The sequence below is a fragment of the Chiloscyllium plagiosum genome, unplaced genomic scaffold (assembly GCF_037043375.1).
Source record: "Chiloscyllium plagiosum isolate Xiang-an unplaced genomic scaffold, Cpla_swu_hap1 HiC_scaffold_1, whole genome shotgun sequence".
NCBI classification, from domain to species: domain Eukaryota; kingdom Metazoa; phylum Chordata; class Chondrichthyes; order Orectolobiformes; family Hemiscylliidae; genus Chiloscyllium; species Chiloscyllium plagiosum.
The window spans coordinates 23355451-23374625 of NW_028270139.1; the positions used below are offsets into that span (position 1 = coordinate 23355451).

Below are 19175 nucleotides of genomic sequence, written 5' to 3' on the forward strand. Positions count from 1 at the left end.
TATTCTGTAAAGATTACTCTGGAGAGTAATAAAGTGAAGTGCAAGGAGGGAAAAGAGTTTGTGAAGTGTGATCAGCAGAATTTTCTTCAACAAGGTTTCCCATGGGAGTCTGGTTAACAAGGTTAGGTCTCATGGAATACAGGGAGAACTAACCATTTGGATACAGAACTGGCTCAAAGGTAGAAGACAGAGGGCAGTGGTGGAGGGTTGGTTTTCAGATTGGAAGCCTGTGATCAGTGGAGTGCCACAAGGATTGGTGCTGGGTCCACTGCTTTTCATCATTTATATAAATGATTTGAATGTGAGCATAAGAGGTAGACTTAGTAAGTTTGCAGATAACACGAAAATTGGAGGTGTAGTGGACAGCGAAGAAGGTTATCTCGGATTACAACAGGATCTTGATCAGATGGGCCAATGGGCTGAGGAGTGGCAGATGGAATTTAGATAAATGTGAGGTGCTGCATTTTGGAAAAGCAAATCAGGGCAGAATTTATACACTTAATGATAAGGTCCTCGGGAGTGTTGCTGAACAAAGAGACCTTGGAGTGCAGGTTCATAGCTACTTGAAAGTGGAGTCGCAGATAGATAGGATAGTGAAGAAGGCGTTTGGTATGCTTTCCTTTATTGGTCAGAGCATTGAGTATAGGAGTTGGGAGGTCATGTTGCGGCTGTACAGGACATTGGTTAAGCCACTGTTGGAATATTGCGTGCAATTCTGGTCTCCTTCCTATTGGAAAGATGTTGTGAAACTTGAAAGGGTTCAGAAAAGATTTACAAGGATGTTGTCAGGGTTGGAGGATTTGAGCTATGGGGAGAGGTTGAATAGGCTGGGGCTATTTTCCCTGGAGCGTCGGAGGTTGAGGGGTGACCTTATAGAGGTTTATAAAATCATGAGGGACATGAATGAGATAAATAGGGAAAGTTTTTTCCCTGGAGTGGGGGAGTCAAGAACAAGGGGCCATAGGTTTAGGGTGAGAGGGGAAAGATATAACGAGACACCTCAGAGGGTTGTGCGTTTTCACGCAGAGGGTTGTGCATTTATGGAACTAGCTGCCAGAGGAAGTAGTGGAGGCTGGAACAATTATAACATTTAAAAGGCATCTGGATGGGTATAGAGGGATATGGGTTAAGTGCTAGCAAATGGGACTAGATTAGTTTTGGTATCTGGTTGGCATGGACAAGTTGGACCGAAGGGTCTGTTTCTGTGCTGTATATCTCTATGATTCCATGACTGTAAATATGTTTCTGGCCCAATGGCAAAGGAAGCATTCATGGCTCTGCCATGGGGAATGAGATGTATCAAATTGTTCATCTCAGCAAGAGAACATTTAGGTGACACTAATGATGTCTCATATCAGTTAGGATTGGTCATGCAAAAGATCAAGAAGCAATGTAGAAGAAAAATAATTTATTGGAGAGGCTAATTTCAATGGTGCGAGACTGGATCAGACCAAATATATTAGAATCAAAGATTGGCAAATGAGATATCTCAGTGAATACTGAGGCAAGTCAGGCTGGAAATGACAGATGCATTTGTCATAATCCTCAGGGACACTGCTAGTGAACTGGAGAATGGCAGACAATACATCCTTGTTCAAAAAAGGATACAAGGAGAGACCAAGCAACCAACAGGCCAATCAAATTAGCCCTGGTCATGGGAAGTTTTCTCTGCTACTTTCTTGGGTGGACGTCCTGCCTTCAAGAGTGCTCATTAATCAGATGGGCAGAAGGTCTGTAGATTCAGCAGTGCCACTGGGAGTGGTGGCCACTGCTGGGACTGCAGGCAGTCCTGATGCTGAAAAGCCTAGGTAAATACAGTTGGGGTCTTAGGGAGGGAGTGTGCAGACGAGTACAAGCTGGATGTGGAGGATGATTGTTCTGATTGAAGTGGGATGTGGCCAAAAGGTGGAGGTGTGCTGATGGTCCCAGGAGCCAGCAAAGGAGGTTCTTGCCTTGCCTAGCTCCAGCCTGTGCAGCTAAAGCTACCACTTTTCCCACATAGCATGGGCCATTCCCACATTCAGCATGGTTTTGTGAAGGGCAGGTCGTGCCTCACAAACCTTATTGAATTCTTTGAGGAGGTGACTAAGGAGGTAGACGAGGGTAAAGCGGTAGATGTGGTGTATGTGGATTTTAGTAAGGCGTTTGATAAGGTTCCCCATGGTAGGCTACTGCAAAAAATACAGAGGTATGGCATTGAGGGTGAGTTGGAGGTTTGGATTAGGAATTGGCTGGCTGGAAGAAGACAGAGGGTAGTAGTTGATGGTAAAGGTTCATCTTGGAGTGCAGTTACTAGCGGTTTTCCGCAAGGATCTGTTTTGGGACCATTGCTGTTTATCATTTTTATAAATGACCTGGAGGAGGGGCTAGAAGGTTGGGTGAGCAAGTTTGCGGATGATACGAAAGTCGGTGGAGTTGTTGACAGTGAGGAAGGATATGTCAGGTTACAGTGGGATATAGATAAGTTGCAGAGCTGGGCAGAAAGGTGGCAAATGGAGTTCAATGTAGCTAAGTGTGAGGTGATTCATTTTGGTAAGAGTAACAAAAAGATGGGGTACTGGGCTAATGGTTGGATACTTGGTAGTGTGGAATCTTGGTGTCCATGTACACAGATCTCTGAAAGTTGCCACCCAGGTAAATAGTCTGGTGAAGAAAGCATATGGCGTGCTGGCTTTTATTGGTAGAGGAATTGAATTCCGGAGTCCTGAGGTCATGTTGCAGTTGTATAAGACTCTGGTGCAGCCGCATCTGGAGTATTGTGTGCAGTTTTGGTCGCCATACTATAGGAAGGATGTGGAGGCACTGGAACGGGTGCAGAGGAGGTTTACCAGGATGTTGCCTGGTATGGTAGGAAGATCGTATGAGGAAAGGTTGAGGCAGTTGGGGCTGTTTTCATTGGAGAAAAGAAGGTTTAGGGGTGACTTGATAGAGGTGTACAAGATGATTAGGGGTTTAGATAGGGTTGACCGTGAGAACCTTTTTCCACGTATGGAGTTAGCTATTACGAGGGGGCATAGCTTTAAATTAAGGGGAGGTAGGTATAGGACAGATGTTAGGGGTAGGTTCTTTACTCAGCGAGTCGTGAGTTCATGGAATGCCCTGCCAGTAGCAGTGGTGGACTCTCCCTCGTTATGGGCATTTAAACGGGCATTGGATAGGCATATGGAGGATAGTGGGCTAGTGTAGGTTAGGTGGGCTTGGGTCGGCGCAACATCGAGGGCCAAAGGGCTTTTGCCCGAAACATTGATCTTCCTGCTCCTCAGATGCTGCCTGACCTGCTGTGCTTTTCCAGCACCACCCCTCTCCTCTCTATCCAGTCTGGTTGTGACTTCCTGAAAAAGCTCTAAGAAATAAATCAGACAAGATTTTCCTTTGTGAAGCCATACTGACTCTGCTTGATTCACTTATGATTTTTCAAATAATCTGTTTCCTTAATGATTGATTCATAGAACATAGAACATAGAACAGTACAGCACAGAACAGGCCCTTCAGCCCACGATGTTGTGCCGACCACTGATCCTCATGTATGCACCCTCAAATTTCTGTGACCATATGTATGTCGAGTAGTCTCTTAAATGTCCCCAGTAGTCTCTTAAATGTCCCTAATCATCTTGTACACCTCTATCAAGTCACCCCTAAACCTTCTTTTCTCCAATGAAAACAGCCCCAACTGCCTCAACCTTTCCTCATACGATCTTCCTACCATACCAGGCAACATCCTGGTAAACCTCCTCTGCACCCGTTCCAGTGCCTCCACATCCTTCCTATAGTATGGCGACCAAAACTGCACACAATACTCCAGATGCGGCTGCACCAGAGTCTTATACAACTGCAACATGACCTCAGGACTCCGGAATTCAATTCCTCTACCAATAAAAGCCAGCACGCCATATGCTTTCTTCACCACACTATTTACCTGGGTGGCAACTTTCAGAGATCTGTGTACATGGACACCAAGATTCCACACTACCAAGTATCCAACCTTCCACAACTGCTGCTGGCAACGCATTCCATGCTCTCACAACTCTCTGATTAAAAAACCGGCCTCTGACATCCCCTCTATACTTTCCTCCAACCAGCTTAAAACTATGACCCATCGTGTTACTCATTTCTGCTCTGGGAAATAGTCTCAGGCTATCAACTCTATCTATGCCTCTCATTATCTCGTATACCTCAATACTTTCCCAACAATAGATGGCAGGCTAATCTGCCTGTGGGTACTTGCCTTTCGCTTCCTGGTATTTTTGAATTGGGGTGTCATTTTGCCAGTTTTCCAAACCTCTGGTACTTCTCCGGAATCCAAAGATTTTTAGAAAGTTACAACCCATGCATTCACTATCTTTGTCCTCACCTATTTTAGGATTCTCGGATGCAAGCAAGGGGTTTCAGCTGCTTTTAACCCCACTTGTTTGTCTAATACTACATTTCCAGTGATGGTGATGGCACTTAATTCCTCCCCCATGTTCTTTAGTATTAATGGGATGTTCAAACTACATTAAGGACATTCAGCTCTTCGAACCTGTGCTGCTACTCAAATCGATCATGGATGACTTCTACCTCAAAGCCATTTTCCTGCATGATCAATTTTAATAGAAATCTTTCAATCTCTATCTTTAATATATTTTAAGATTGATACTCTGCAGTCTTTGGGGAAGCGAATTTCAAAGAGCCACCACACTCAGTGAAGAAATTTATCTTCATCTCAGTCTTAATTGATCTATCGTTTAGACTGACATTTCCCCCAGTTCTAGACCCCACAAAGGGGAAGCATCCTTTTTATTACTCTGCTGAGCACTGTAAGAATAATATATGCTTCAATATGATCACCTCTCATTCTTCCAAATTCCAAAGAAATGCATGTTCCAGTCACCTTGATCGTTCCTGAGAGGTCAATACCACTATCTCAGAAATCTTTCTGGTGAACCTTCCATTATTCCTCATAAAAACCAGTATCCCCTTCCTTTGGTAAGGAGAGCAAAGCTTTACACAATATGCCAGGTGCAGTCTCTCTCAGCTTCTATGCAGTTGCAGAAAGGTACCTTTACTCCTGTTCTCAAATCTTCTTGCAATGAAGGTCGACATGCTATTTTCCATCTTAATGCTTTCTGCATCAGCATGTTTGCCTTCAATGACTTATGAAGAGGCACATCCAGGTCCCTTTGGACATCAACATTACCCTCTTTAAGAAAAACTCTGCATGGTGCCTATCAATTTGAGAATGACTCTCTAAGTTCTGCCTTAAGTCAGTCGTAGTCTGTGTCATTATCCTATCATATTCTCTGACTGGTTTTCCTTTAAAAAGTCCATGTCAACTTTACCACTATTTTTAAAGTGTTCATTTATTAAATCCTGTTGAATAGATTCTCACATTTCCACTACTACTCATGTCAGGTAACAGAGCGACTAATTTCCATTTTCTCTTTTCATTCTTTCTTAACTAGGGGTTGCGTTTGCTTCTTTCTTCAATAGTGCAGTTAGATTTGTTAAAATAATATTGTTAGATGGTCTTGTACAGAGTCTTTGAGATTAAATATGTGCAACAGCCAACACAACAAGTTCACTTTTTAATTGGGTAGTCTGAAATCTCTAGAAAGCTAGGGAATAAACATAGAAATTAAGAATCTTTAACTAAAGACTTTATTTTAGTTACAAGCCTTGGCTTAGGTAAATATTTTTGAAAATGTTTCATACAACAAAGATGTTACAGAGTTTCAAATACTTTCATTTATTTTTTTAAGAAGTCTTAAATATTTTTCTCTTCATTAGGTTTTCAAGACAACCCATGGTTCTGTGACTGCAGGATATCAAAGTTGATTGAGCTTTGTAAGTCAGAAGAAACATCAGTTATTCTCATGGATCCTTACCTGACATGTAGTGAACCTGAAAATATTGCAGGAGTTTTCTTCCAGAGAGTTGAGCTTGAACAGTGCCTCAAACCATCAGTCATGGCTTCAGCAACCAAACTTACATCACCAGTTGGAAGTAATGTCTTGCTCCGCTGTGACTCAAAAGGATATCCAACCCCATCGCTTGTCTGGCTCAGGGGGAATGGCTTACCGGTTAACCATACAGGTAATTCATGCAACAACAACTTGGATTCATGTAGTACCTTTATCATAGTGAACTATCACATCGTGTTTAACAGCAAGCAACATTTGTCACTAAACAGTATCAGGAGATATTAGGTGACCCAAAATATGTTTAAAGAGGTGGGATTTAAGGACTGTCTTAAGGGGATATAGAGTGAGGTAGAGGGAGGTGGGGAATGAATTTTGTAGAGGATGTTCCAGGGCTTAAGATCTGGGCATATGAAGGCATGGCACCAATGTTGACCAATAAAAATCTGGGATGCTTAGAAGATGAGAATCAAAAAGGTAAAGAGATTTTGTAGGGTTTACAACTGGAGGAGGTTACAGGGCAAGAGACAGACAGGCTCATGGAGAGAATTATAAATATGGATGAGTGCTTTAAACTGAGGCTTTGATGGATCAGGAACAATCAGGAGTAGTTAAGCATAGTGATGATAAGTAACTGGAACTGGATTCTGAGTTAGGATATTACCAGCAAAGTTTTGGAGGATCTCAGAGTTACAGTGGCTGGAAAATTGGAGGTCAGCCAGGAGAACTTTGGAATGGTCAAGTCAAAGGTAGGAAACATATGGGTGAGGGATTCAGTAGTGGATGAGTTGAGACAGTGGTCGAGACAGACGATGCTCTGTAAATGGAAGTAAACAATTGTGATGAACACATAGATATACGTTTGGATGCTCATTTCAATGTGAAAAAGGATGCTGAAGTTCTGGTTCAATGCCTAGGGTGAGTGATGGAATCTGTGATGAGGACAGAAGAAAATGATATAGATCTTCATGTTAATTATTTGGAAGAAATGTCTGTTTTTCAGGGATTGCATGTTGGACAATGTGCCTGGCAAATCAGTGACAGTTAGGAAAGTGATTTTGAGATAGAATGGGAGTCATCAACACACACATGGAATCAGACCCAATTTCAGATAATGGCAACAGCTTGTAGATAAGGACAAAGAACAAAGAATAATACAACACAAGACAGGCCCTTCAGCCCAACAAGACTGTGTTGACACATGATGCCTTTGCTTCTACATGGTCCATATCCCTCTATTCCCTGCCTATTCATAAACCTACCACTTAAACATTGCTATTGTATCCACCTCCATCACCTCCTCTGACAGCATATTCCAGGAACATAGAGTCATAGAGTCATAGAGATGTTCAGCACGGAAACAGACCCCTTGGTCCAACTCGTCCATGCCGACCACATATCCCAACCTAATTTAGTCCCCCTTGCCAGCACTTGGCCTATATCCCTCCAAACCCCTCCTATTCATATATCCATCCAGATGCCTTTTAAATGCTGCAATTATACCAGCCTCCACCGCTTCGTCTGGCAGCTCATTCCATGCATGTACCACCATCTGCATGAAAATATTGCCCCTTATGTCTCTTTTATATCTTTCCCCTCTCACCCTAAACCCATGCCCTCTAGTTCTGGACTCCCTCACCCCAGGGAACAAACTTTGTCTATGTATCCTTTTCCATGCCCCTCATAATATTCTAAACCTCCATGAGGTCACCCCTCAGCCTCCGACGCTCCAGGCAAAACAGCCCCAGCCTATTCAACCTCTCCTTATAGCTCAAATCCTCCAGCCCTGGCAATATCCGTGTAAATCTTTTCTGAACCCTTTCAAGTTTCACAACATCTTTCTACTAGGAAGGAGACCAGAATTGCACACAATATTCCAACTGTGGCCTAACCAATGTCCCGTACAGCTGCAACATGACCTCCCAACTCCTGTACTCAATACTCTGACCAATAAAGGAAAGCATACCAAATGCCTTCTTCACTATCCTATCTGCCTGCGACTCCACTTTGAAGGAGTGATAAACCTGCACTCCAAGGTCTCTTTGTTCTGCAACACTCCCGAGGACCTTACCATTAAGTGTATAAGTCCTGCTAAGATTTGCTTTTCCAAAATGCAGCACCTCACAGTTATCTAAATTAAACTCCATCTGCCACTTCTCAGCCCATTGGCCCATCTGGCCCAGATCCTGTTGTAATCTGAGATAACCTTCTTCGCTGTCCACTACACCTCCATTTTTGGTGTCATCTGCAAACTTACTAACTATACCTCTTATACTCACATCCAACTTACCACCCTCTGTGTAAAAAATGTACCTCTCACATCCATTTTAAACTTGCAGACTTTTACCTGAAATCTATATTGCTGAGTAATTGATATTTCTATCCTGGGATAAAGATTGCTACTATCCATTCTATCCATGTCTCTCATAATTTTGTAAAACTTTATCAGGTTGCCCCTCAGCCTCTGATATTCAAGTGATAAAAAACCCAACATGCATCTGATCTCTCCTCATAGCTAATACTGTCTGAAACTAGGCAACATCCTGATAAACCTTTTGTGTTCTTTCGCCAAAGCCTCCACATCCGTCTGGTAATGTGGTAAGCAGAACTGCACGCAATATTCCAAATGTGGCTTAACTGAAGTTCTATACAGCTATTACGTGACTTGTCAATTTTGATATTCTATGCCCCTACCAATGAAGGTGGGCATGCCATATGCCTTCTTGACCAACTTGGGTTGCCACTTTCAGGGAACTGTGGACCCGTACATTTAGATCCCTCTGTATGTTATTGCTTCTAAGTGTTCTGCCATTTACTGTATACTTCCCTCCTGCATTAGATCTTCCAAAATGCATCAGCTTGCATTTATCCAGATTAAATTTCACCTGCAATTTCTCTGCACAAGTTTCTAACCTGTCTATATGACACATATAGAACATAGAACATAAAACAATACAGCACAGAACAGGCCCTTCGACCCACGATGTTGTACCGAACATTTGTCCTAGCTTAAGCACCCTATCCATGTACCTATCCAAGTGCCACTTAAAGTTCACCAATGATTCTGACTCTGCCACTCCCACAGGCAGCGCATTCCATGCCCCCACCACTCTCTGGGTAAAGAACCTACCCCTGACATCTCCCCTATACCTTCCACCCTTCACCTTAAATTTATGTCCCCTTGTAACACTCTGTTGTACCGGGGAAAAAGTTTCTGATTGTCTACTCTATCTATTCCCCTGATCATCTTATATACCTCTATCAAGTTACCCCTCATCCTTCTCCGTTCCAATGAAAAAAGGCCACTCTCAACCTATCCTCGTACGACCTATTCTCCATTCCAGGCAACATCCTGGTAAATCTCCTCTGCACCCTCTCCAAAGCTTCCACATCTTTCCTAAAGTGAGGCGACCAGAACTGCACACAGTACTCCAAATGTGGCCTAACCAAAGTCCTGTACAGCTGTAACATCACTTCATGACTCTTGAATTCAATCCCTCTGCTAATGAACGCTAATACACCATAGGCCTTCTTACAAGCTCTATCCACCTGAGTGGCAACTTTCAAAGATCTATGAACATAGACTCCAAGATCCCTCTGCTCCTCCACCTTACTAAGAACCCTACCGTTAACCCTGTATTCTGCATTCTTATTTGTCCTTCCAAAATGGACAACCTCACACGACAACCTCACACTTGACAGGGTTGAACTCCATCTACCACTCCTCAGCCCAGCTCTGCATCATATCTAAGTCCCTTTGCAGCCGACAACAGCACTCCTCACTATCCACAACTCCACCAATCATCGTATCATCTGCAAATTTACTGACCCACCCTTCAACTCCCTCTTCCAAGTCATTAATAAAAATTACAAACAGCAGAGGACCCAGAACTGATCCCTGCGAAACTCCACTTGTAACTGGGCTCCAGGCTGAATATTTACCATCTACCACCACTCTCTGACTTCGACCGGTTAGCCAGTTTTCTATCCAACTGGCCAAATTTCCCTTTATCCCATGCCTCCTGACTTTCTGCATAAGCCTACCATGGGGAACCTTATCAAATGCCTTACTAAAATCCATGTATACTACATCCACTGCTCTACCCTCATCCACATGCTTGGTCACCTCCTCAAAGAATTCAATAAGACTTGTAAGGCAAGACCTACCCTTCACTAATCCGTGCTGGCTGTCCCTAATCAAGCAGTGTCTTTCCAGATACTCATAAATCCTATCCCTCAGTACCCTTTCCATTACTTTGCCTACCACCGAAGTAAGACTAACTGGCCTGTAATTCCCGGGGTTATCCCTATTCCCTTTTTTGAACAGGGGCACAACATTCGCCACTCTCCAGTCCCCTGGTACCACCCCCGTTGACAGTATATCCTGCTGTATCCTTTGGCGATTCTCCTCACTTTCCCTGCTCCCCCAATCTTTGTGTTGTTGGATGTGACTTGACCTTCTGTATCAACCTGCCATGAGGGACCCTTGCTGAAGTCCACATAGACAACATCTATTGCTCTTTTCCCACCAATCGTCTCTGTCACTTCCTCAAAGAACTCAATCAAGTTTGTGAGGTATGACCTTCCCTATACAAAACCATGCCACCCATCACTGATATGTCCATATTTTTCCAAGTTTGAGTAAATCCTGTCCCAAAGAATGGTCTTCAATAATTCCACTGACATAAGGCTTAGCCGCCTGTGATTTCTGGATTAGTCCTGTTGTGCTTCTTAGCAAAGGAACAAAACTGGCTATTCTCCAGTCCTCTAGAACTACTCCCATATCTAAAGAGGATACAAAGATTTCATACAAGGCAATTTCCTCCTTCACCCCCCCTCACTATTCTGGGATAGATCCCATCAGGTCCTGGGGACTTGTCTATATTAAAATATTTCAAAACATGCTTTTCAAAACATTCAGTATCACCTCCTCTATGATATCCGATATGATATTGCCATGCCCTAGAATATCAACATATCCCTCTCTTGATTCACCATCCACCGTGTCCTTCTCCTTTGTGAATACTGATGCAAATATTCTCTAAGGACTTCACCTTCTTCCTTTACATTCATGCATAAATTGCCTCCTTTGTTCTTGAATGGACCAAATGATCAGATGATCAATAGGAGTAGGTCAAGGATAGATCCTTGGTTACTCTAGAGATAGTAATGCATGACGAGACCTTTGATGTTAAGAAGTATTGGAGGGGATCTGAGTGTAATTGTACAGTCATAGTCTCATAGATATGTACAGCATGGAAACAGACCCTTCGGTCCAATCCGTCCATGCCGACCAGATAGCCAAACCCAATCTTGTACCACCTGCCAGCACCTGGCCCATATTCCTCTAAACACTTCCTATTCATATGCCCATCCAAATGCCTCTTAAATGTTGCAATTGTACCAGCCTCCACCACTTCCTCTGGCATTCCATACACGTACTACCCTCTGTGTGAAAAAGGTGCCCCTTAGGTCTCTTTTATATCTTTCCCATCTCACTATGCCCTCTAGTTCTGGACTCCCTGACCCCAGGGAAAAGACTTTGCCTATTTACCCTATCCATGCCCCTCATAATTTTGTAAACCTCTATAAGGTCACCCCTCAGCCTCCGACGCTTCAGGGAAAACAGCCCCAGCCTGTTCAACCTCCCCCCATAGCTCAAATCCTCCAACCCTGACAACATCCTTGTAAATCTTTTCTGAACCCTTTCAAGTTTCACAACATCTTTCCGATAGGAAGGAGACCAGAATTGCATGCAATATTCCAACAGTGGCCTAACCAATGTCTTGTACAGCTGCAATATGACCTCCCGACTCCTCTACTCAATACTCTGACCAATAAAGGAAAGCATACCAAATGCCTTTTTCACTATCCTATCTACCTGCGACTCCACTTTCAAGGAGCTATGAACCTGCATTCCAAGGTCTCTTTGTTCAGCAACACCTTACCATTAAGTATAAGTCCTGCTAAGATTTGCTTTCCCAAAATGTAGCACCTCACATTTATCTGAATTAAACTCCATATGCCACTTCTCAACCCACTGGCCCATCTAAATTCTTCTGCTTGTCATCTTGCTAATTTAGCAAGATTAAAACATTCAAGGATGTTGGCTAAGAAAATAAGGTTAGCGATCGGGTAGAATTTTAAAGTATACATGCCAAAAAAAACTAACAACTTCACTTTATGAACCGCTTTAGCAGATTAATATGTTTCGCAGATTTGTACTCAGAGAACAGATGGCACTGAATGAAAGAAGAGGGAAGGTGTCGAAACACTTGGCCAAAAAGGAAAGAGCTGAAAAGACTATCTTAAATATGAAGAAAGAAATGGAGAGGCAGAGGAATTTAGGTAGGGCATTCTGGAGCACAGGTGTTAGGCTGAAGGCACCATTTCCAATGGTGAGTTGAAGGAAGAAGTCAGCGGGTAGAGGTGAGGAGAGGATTATTGCACAACAGATCAGATCTAAGTTTATAGAGGCAGATTGTTGTGGATTTCCATCTGTTAATGTGTCGAAGCGCTGAAAGGAAGCCAGGCACTTCCAAAATTCAAAGATCACACAGAAAGTCAACCACAGATTCACACATCAATTCATGACTGATTCAAAACATTTCAGAGGATGCATTAGACTAATTCTTCTGCCTGCCCTCTTGATGCCTGGTTGTAAATATCTTAGATAGATTAAAAGATTAAAATAAAATAAGAAACATAACAAGATTGAAGTCCAAAACTATCAGTAAAATAAAAGTAATTAATTAATGTCCTTCCTTTTGTGATGAAGTTTTATTTGGATCATGCTTGAATAAAATCATCAGCTGCTTTCTGTGTTGGCTGTAAAACGTACATTATGACTAATCTTTGAAGATGCCCATATTTAACTGTCAATGATCAAAGATAGATAACAGGTAAATTTATTTCATCACAATGAGAAATAATATTACAAGCTAAGAAAGTTAGATAAGTTAGACAAACTATTTATGGTTTTACTTTTTAATATCGTTCATGTAATGTATATTGAATTAATATATCACAATAAATTTAGCCATTATAGCTCATAAATTTATTATTGTGACTAAATGACTGTAGGTGATAGATGTAGGAGTAGAAGTAGGCCATTCCTCCCATTGAGTCTGTTCCACCATTCAATGGGATCATGGTACATCCAATAATCCTCAACTCCATTTTTTGACATTATCCCCATCACCTTATTGATTATGAATTTGTCAATCTCAGCCTTGAATATACTTAATAACCCAACCTCTACAGCTCCAGCATCTGCGGAAACAAATTCCACAAATTCACTGCCTGCTGAGAGAGAAAATTCCTTATCTGATCTTCATTTGAATCTATAGAACCTCACTTATTAACACTTTTAAGGGACTAAAATGTTCTGAAGTGATTTGTTGGATTGTTGTCAAATGACCTTTTCAATTTGAGCCATTGAAGAAACCATTAGGAATGGTGAAATGCTTGATCAAATGCAAAAGGTTTTAAGAAGTATTTTAAAGGAGAAAAGAGAGGGGTGGGGTTGGAGAATTCTAGCGTTTATCATTCAAAGTATTGAAGCCATGATTTCAAAGGATGAGGTAAAGAAAATAGAAGTTGCGTAAGAGTCCAAAATGAGAATGAATTGAATGTTGGTGGAAACGTTTAGCAATATCAGGCCATGTAGTTCAAAAGTATTGGGTCAACACGAAATAAATTGGGGAGAATTACCATGCCATTTTACTAGCATGTAGTCTAAAAGAAAATATAGCGTGTGTGCAGTTGTTCTAAGGAGTTAATGGACAATGGACAACAGCAAATTCTTTAAGCCAAAGGGAAAAAATAAAATTTGACAGGCTATAAAATTTGCTAATATCCATTTTGCACGTTCTTCACCGATCAATTTTAAGAACCTAAGAACTAGGGGCAGGAGTACGCATCTAAGCCCTGCTCTGCCATTCAATAAGATCTGGCTGATCTCATCTCGGCCTCAATTCCATTTCCTGCCTGCTCTCCATGATCCTTCAACCCATTGCTAAATATCGAAGTCCTCCCCAAATTTACTTAGTATTTCGGCATCCATCCTACCTAGAGTACTGAATTCCACCAATTCACAACCCTTTCAGAGTTTAGCTTCCTTATTCAATTCCATGGGGAGAGTGTGAAGGATCCTGCGGTGAGATGGGACCATCAGTTCTGTTGGTTGGGGATATGGCTGTCAGGTTGTGGGGGAAGTTGTATCAGGGTCCAGTGGGTGTAAGGGATCTGGGGAGGGAGGGTGCAGTTGGGGTAAATGTTTCGAGCTGCGAAGGGGGCAGGGTCAGCTTAATAGTTACCCAAGAGTTTATTAGGTTTGTAATTATCTTGCCTTTCCTGGGTTACTTTTAACTGCAACAGAACCTTTCAAATTCTCTAATTTAAATTGATATTTTTTAAGTTTCCAGCCACAGGGTATTTGCCCATCAGAGCCTTCAATTCACCAGCCAATTTCATCAGAGTCAGCTCTGACTGGTCTTGATACATGCTCTATGCTACAAAAATAACTATCAGGTCTTTGGAGAATCTGGGCCACACTGAGAATCTGAAAGTCCACGTAATGTGCTGGTTTCCAGAGAAAGATTTTAAAAATCACCGGAGTTGTTACTTTGTAGCATAGAGCTTGAATATTGCTGAAAAGAAAATGCTGCTGAAACTTTTTCTTTTGTCCCAAGTTAATCTGGACAAATGCAAAAAAGGCCAAAATTCAAAACATCACATCGATTGACACTGTGGGAGAGAAGGTGCTGTTTAGTTAGCATTGTAGCCATGGAGAAAGCAGCAAAGAATGAGAGGTTCCCCAAACTTTTGCATGATTCAAAACAGAAAAAAAAAGAGCACATTCCTTTTGAATTCTGGTGAAAATAGAGGCAAAACGTTTCATCTGTAATCATCAGGATTTATGCAAGAATACCAAATTTCAATTGATAAGAGTAATTTATACAGCAGGGAAGAAAGGTGCGGATCGAATGCAAGTTGGCAGTTCAAACTTTGGCTCATTCATGCTGTCTAGAAACAAAATCCATTCAGAGATATGGACCTATTCTCTGCAAACTCAATCCTTGCACATTCTGTGAACCACCAGGGGAGCATAGAGAGCCTATAGGCCTGTTGCTGTCACCATGGCAATGTCTTAGCCAATCAGAACTGGTTTGTATGGACAATGGGTCCGAATGACTGGCTGAGATTCTCATTATCGGCAAAGTACAGAGTATTCAACCAACCTGCATGTATTCTATGTTACATACATCCATATACAGGAACCTGTTCTCTGCTAACTAAAGGTACATGATCAAACCTTGTACATTTTCAATTACCCAGAAACTTACAGAGCTTACAGTTCTTCATCCTTTCCTCTATGTCAATGCCTTAACTAATCAGAATCAATTTGACAATCAATCAGCAGTCTTTTCTCCTGACAAATGATCATGTGAAAGTGGTATTCCTACATTCATCTTGATCGGTGCAAAATGAAATGTGCCGGCAACATTTTCACCAGTACTTCTGGATTTGTGAGGTAGCTAGACATTGTATCTATTGTGATACATCAATAGTTCTTCCCGAGTGCTTTCTTCTTGTGACCCAAGATCAGCTGTTTATGGAGGCAGGACTTTCAGAGGAGTGTGAGTATTTTTATTAAAGCTCACTTTACTTAATTATGTCTTTGTGTTGGGTTTGAGGTGGTCCAGATGTTGGGGGAAAGGTATTGCAGTTAGACAGAACAACAATTAATTCTGGAAAATGCTGCTCCAGGACACATATGAAATTAAGAAATATGTCAGATTAGGTTTTTGGAGAGACATATTTCATAAAATGATACTAAATAAAATTTGAACCTTACAGTATGAGAATCAAACTGGTCCACACCACTTCTTTGCCTCTTGTTAGACCTAGATGCTGTCATAACTGCAACAATATTTTGGCTTCAGGTTGTCTGCAAATTATTTCATTCTGTGACATTTTGGAATTATATTTTAAATTCAGTCAGTTAAATACTAACATTCCAGCCTAAGGCAAACCTCATTATTGGTTTTTGTTTAATAATGAATGAGAATAATCCAGTTTTAGATCAGTTGCATTTAACTGAAAGTATTAAAGTCCCTTGATTGAGAAGCCTCTTTAGTTTTTTTTATTGTTCTTATTATTCAGTACTAATTAATGTTCTGCTACTCTCAAATATTTTTTGTTTCAGTTGTCCAAGAATCACCAGCAGATGGAATCCGATGGTCAATAATAAGTTTGACAGGAATTTCCTATAAGGATGCTGGTGAATACAGATGTAAAGCAAAAAATCTAGCTGGAACATCAGTAGTCTCTATTACTCTTACTGTTATAGGAACCATTACTACAGCTTCTCCTCAGAGACAGAGCCTTTTGAAGAAGTTGGGTACAGAACAAAAGATTTCAACTCCAGCAAATATGGAACAGAAAATGGAAAGTTTGACAACTGATGTGCTCTTCTCTGTCTCCACCACATTATCAACTAAGGAAAAACTTCTTCCTGTTGATGAAGCCATGCCTGTGGCAGATGAAAGAAAGCTCACCAAGTTGCAAGTCGAGAAACAACCAGTCAAAATAATTCAACAAGTCAATGAGCACAAGAAAAAAAACCTACCATTAAATACAACTGCAACACCAGAAGAAAATGTTATCATTAAAAATCTGAGAGTTATCAATGAGACGGATCAGAAAGTCTCTGTCAGCTGGAAAATATCAAATTATAGAAGTGACACTGCCTTAAATATACTCTACTCAAAGTATGGTGAGAAAGATGTCCAGAAGATCAATGTGGACCCTAGCAAAAACAAAATATCACTAGGCGGATTGATGCCAAACACAAAATATACAGCATGCATATGTCCGAAAGGGATCCAACCTAAGAAAGAGCAATGTGTCATTTTCTTGACAGAAGGAGAATCCAACACAAGTAGCCATCAAACCCTATTAATTATTATTGGTGTTCTCCTAGGATGTATTATTGGAGCAGGATTCCTTTTGGTGTTGTCTTATGAGCTAGTCAAAGTTCGTCGCAAGCGGAGAAAAACAGCAGAGCAGGAGCTACTCAAAGATTCTTATGTGAACTTTGAAACACTGTCACTCAGAACTCAGCCAGTAAGGAGAGGGAATGATTTGTGGTCACAGCGTGATTCTGAATCCCAACGGCTACTGTTGTGGTCAAGATCGAGCATAGACTCACAAATCACCTTCAAAAGTGACAGCTCTAGGTCTGAGTATCTTTGCTGATTTGTGCAGTGCATTGACTGTCGTGTACAACAGAAGTACATTTGCCTGATATCTGCATGTTTTTCATTGTCAGTTGACATGTGCATGTGCAGTGATGAACACAGATTTGTATATTATTGTTTTTCAAACTGTATTCAAAACATTAATTCTTATTTCGTATTGAACACTTCATAAGCTACAATATTTATAATAAAATTACTTGTGTCTGTTGTGACCATCATCTACATTGTGAGCGTCAAGAATGTATGCCAGAAAGATCTACAGACAAGAACTGCCCTTCACAGTGGCATTGTAGGAAGAATTGCCTCAGATATGGCCAACAGGGATAAGTTGATGTCCTGATTTGGTGACAGGGCCTGGAAGTCCTAAAAGTTGGGATGGTGGAAAGGATGATAGTCTCCTTTCCTCAGGACCCACACAGGATTCTGTGGCATCAGATATCAGGTCTAAAGTTGCCACATGGGTCAGTGCAATTTCTACAGTTCAAAGGAGCATCTAGCAGTGCAGGAAGCCCCTTTGCCCACTCCTGCCTGCCCACACCAAGCAACCAGTTGGTGAGGTTCACCCCTTACCATTTCAACTGAAAATGGAATAATTGTAGCACAGGTGGCAGGGTAGGAAGTTCAAGATGGGTCATTCCAAACCTACAATTCGTTGGAGTAAGGTAAATAATTACGGCAAAGTCCTGCCCCCTCACTATACACTTTGCTCCACCAAGCCTGTGGGTTGGAGGCTGGAAGATTGTAGTCTTTGTTTTAAAACTAATGGGACTTGATTTGGACAATGGGGTTGGGTTGAGTGGGGAGAGGGCATTTGGAGTTTAAAATTATGTACATTTCTTGCGCTTATCTCAGAATCCCTGCAATGAAGCAGAAAGTCCAAATTATTATGATGTTTAAGATCACATTCTCTCTCTAATGAGAGGAGCAATGAGGGAGCAATGCAACACTTGATAATGTTGGGACATGAGTGGTCTCAAAATCTTCTCCCACTAAAGCATGGATTCTCCCCTTGGAGAGGATGAACAGACAAATATTGGGCAGCCCATTCTCTTAGCTCTGTCTGCCCTTCAATAGGATGTTTCCTCCAAGAATGAAACAAAATGAAGAATTGAGAGAGATGAACACTGTTGGTATAGATGTTAGAGTTGGAGCAGGTTGGGGAAAGCTGGTGAGATGTCCTGAGTGAATGAGTAGGCAGCACAGAAGGGTGTTGGGGGGAGTGGGATGGGTGAGAGTGAGTGATACAAGAGTGAGGGTGGTAAACCACTATACTTGATGGAAAATGAATACAGTGGCAGAGTTATAACGAGAGGTAGCAGAGAGAAGATGGTGACACTTATTGCCGCGGAGAGCAAAAGGTTTATAATCTTCTTCCTGCACTGCTGGGCAGCTCTCTGGGCAATGGAAATTGCATTAACCCACATGGCAACTTGAGACCTGGTACCTGATGCCATGAAATCCTCTGGCAGTCCTGAGGAAAGGGGACTGTTATCCTTTCCACCAACCCATCTTTCTGGATCTACAGATCCCTGTTGGCAAATTGGGGAATCAACTTGTCCCTGTTGGCCATATCTGAGGCAATTCTTCTCACACTGCCACTGTGAAGGGTAACTCTTGTCGAGCAATGATTGACCTTGTGCACAACTGGATTTTAAATATGGTACCAGTGGCAGAAATCCTGGAACAAACTGGCAGTAGCAAGTATATCTACATGATGCACGTGATAGCACAGGAGCGGCAGCATAGAGGTGAGGTCTGCACGTAATGAAGTGTGCAGCAGAGAAAATACCTGACAAATCTCACTAGAGCTGATAAGAGAATGCAATACCCTGACATTCATATGTAACCAATATTTAGTAAAGATAAAAAGCAACATTCTTCCCAGATGCCGGTCAAATTCCAGTGGCAGCGGTCTCCATTGCCTTTCAATCTACCAATGTGTGAAATCCAGCTCATGAAAATAGCAGGTACAGTGAAAAGCATGACAATATTTTCTGGCTTACTTTGTGCAAAT

The 19175-nt window shown here is 41.7% G+C and overlaps 1 protein-coding gene across 1 annotated transcript in view; it reads left to right on the top strand.

The window, feature by feature from the left end:
- Positions 1-17373, top strand: part of lrit3a (info leucine-rich repeat, immunoglobulin-like and transmembrane domains 3a) — a 38778-nt gene extending 21405 nt beyond the window's left edge. Inside the window, exons 3-4 of the mRNA XM_043697816.2 lie at positions 5767-6072; positions 16108-17373. Coding sequence (XP_043553751.1) covers positions 5767-6072; positions 16108-17159 — 1358 coding nt within the window. The 3' untranslated portion in view covers positions 17160-17373. The remainder of the gene's footprint in view (positions 1-5766; positions 6073-16107) is intronic.
- The last annotated feature ends 1802 nt before the right edge of the window (positions 17374-19175 follow it).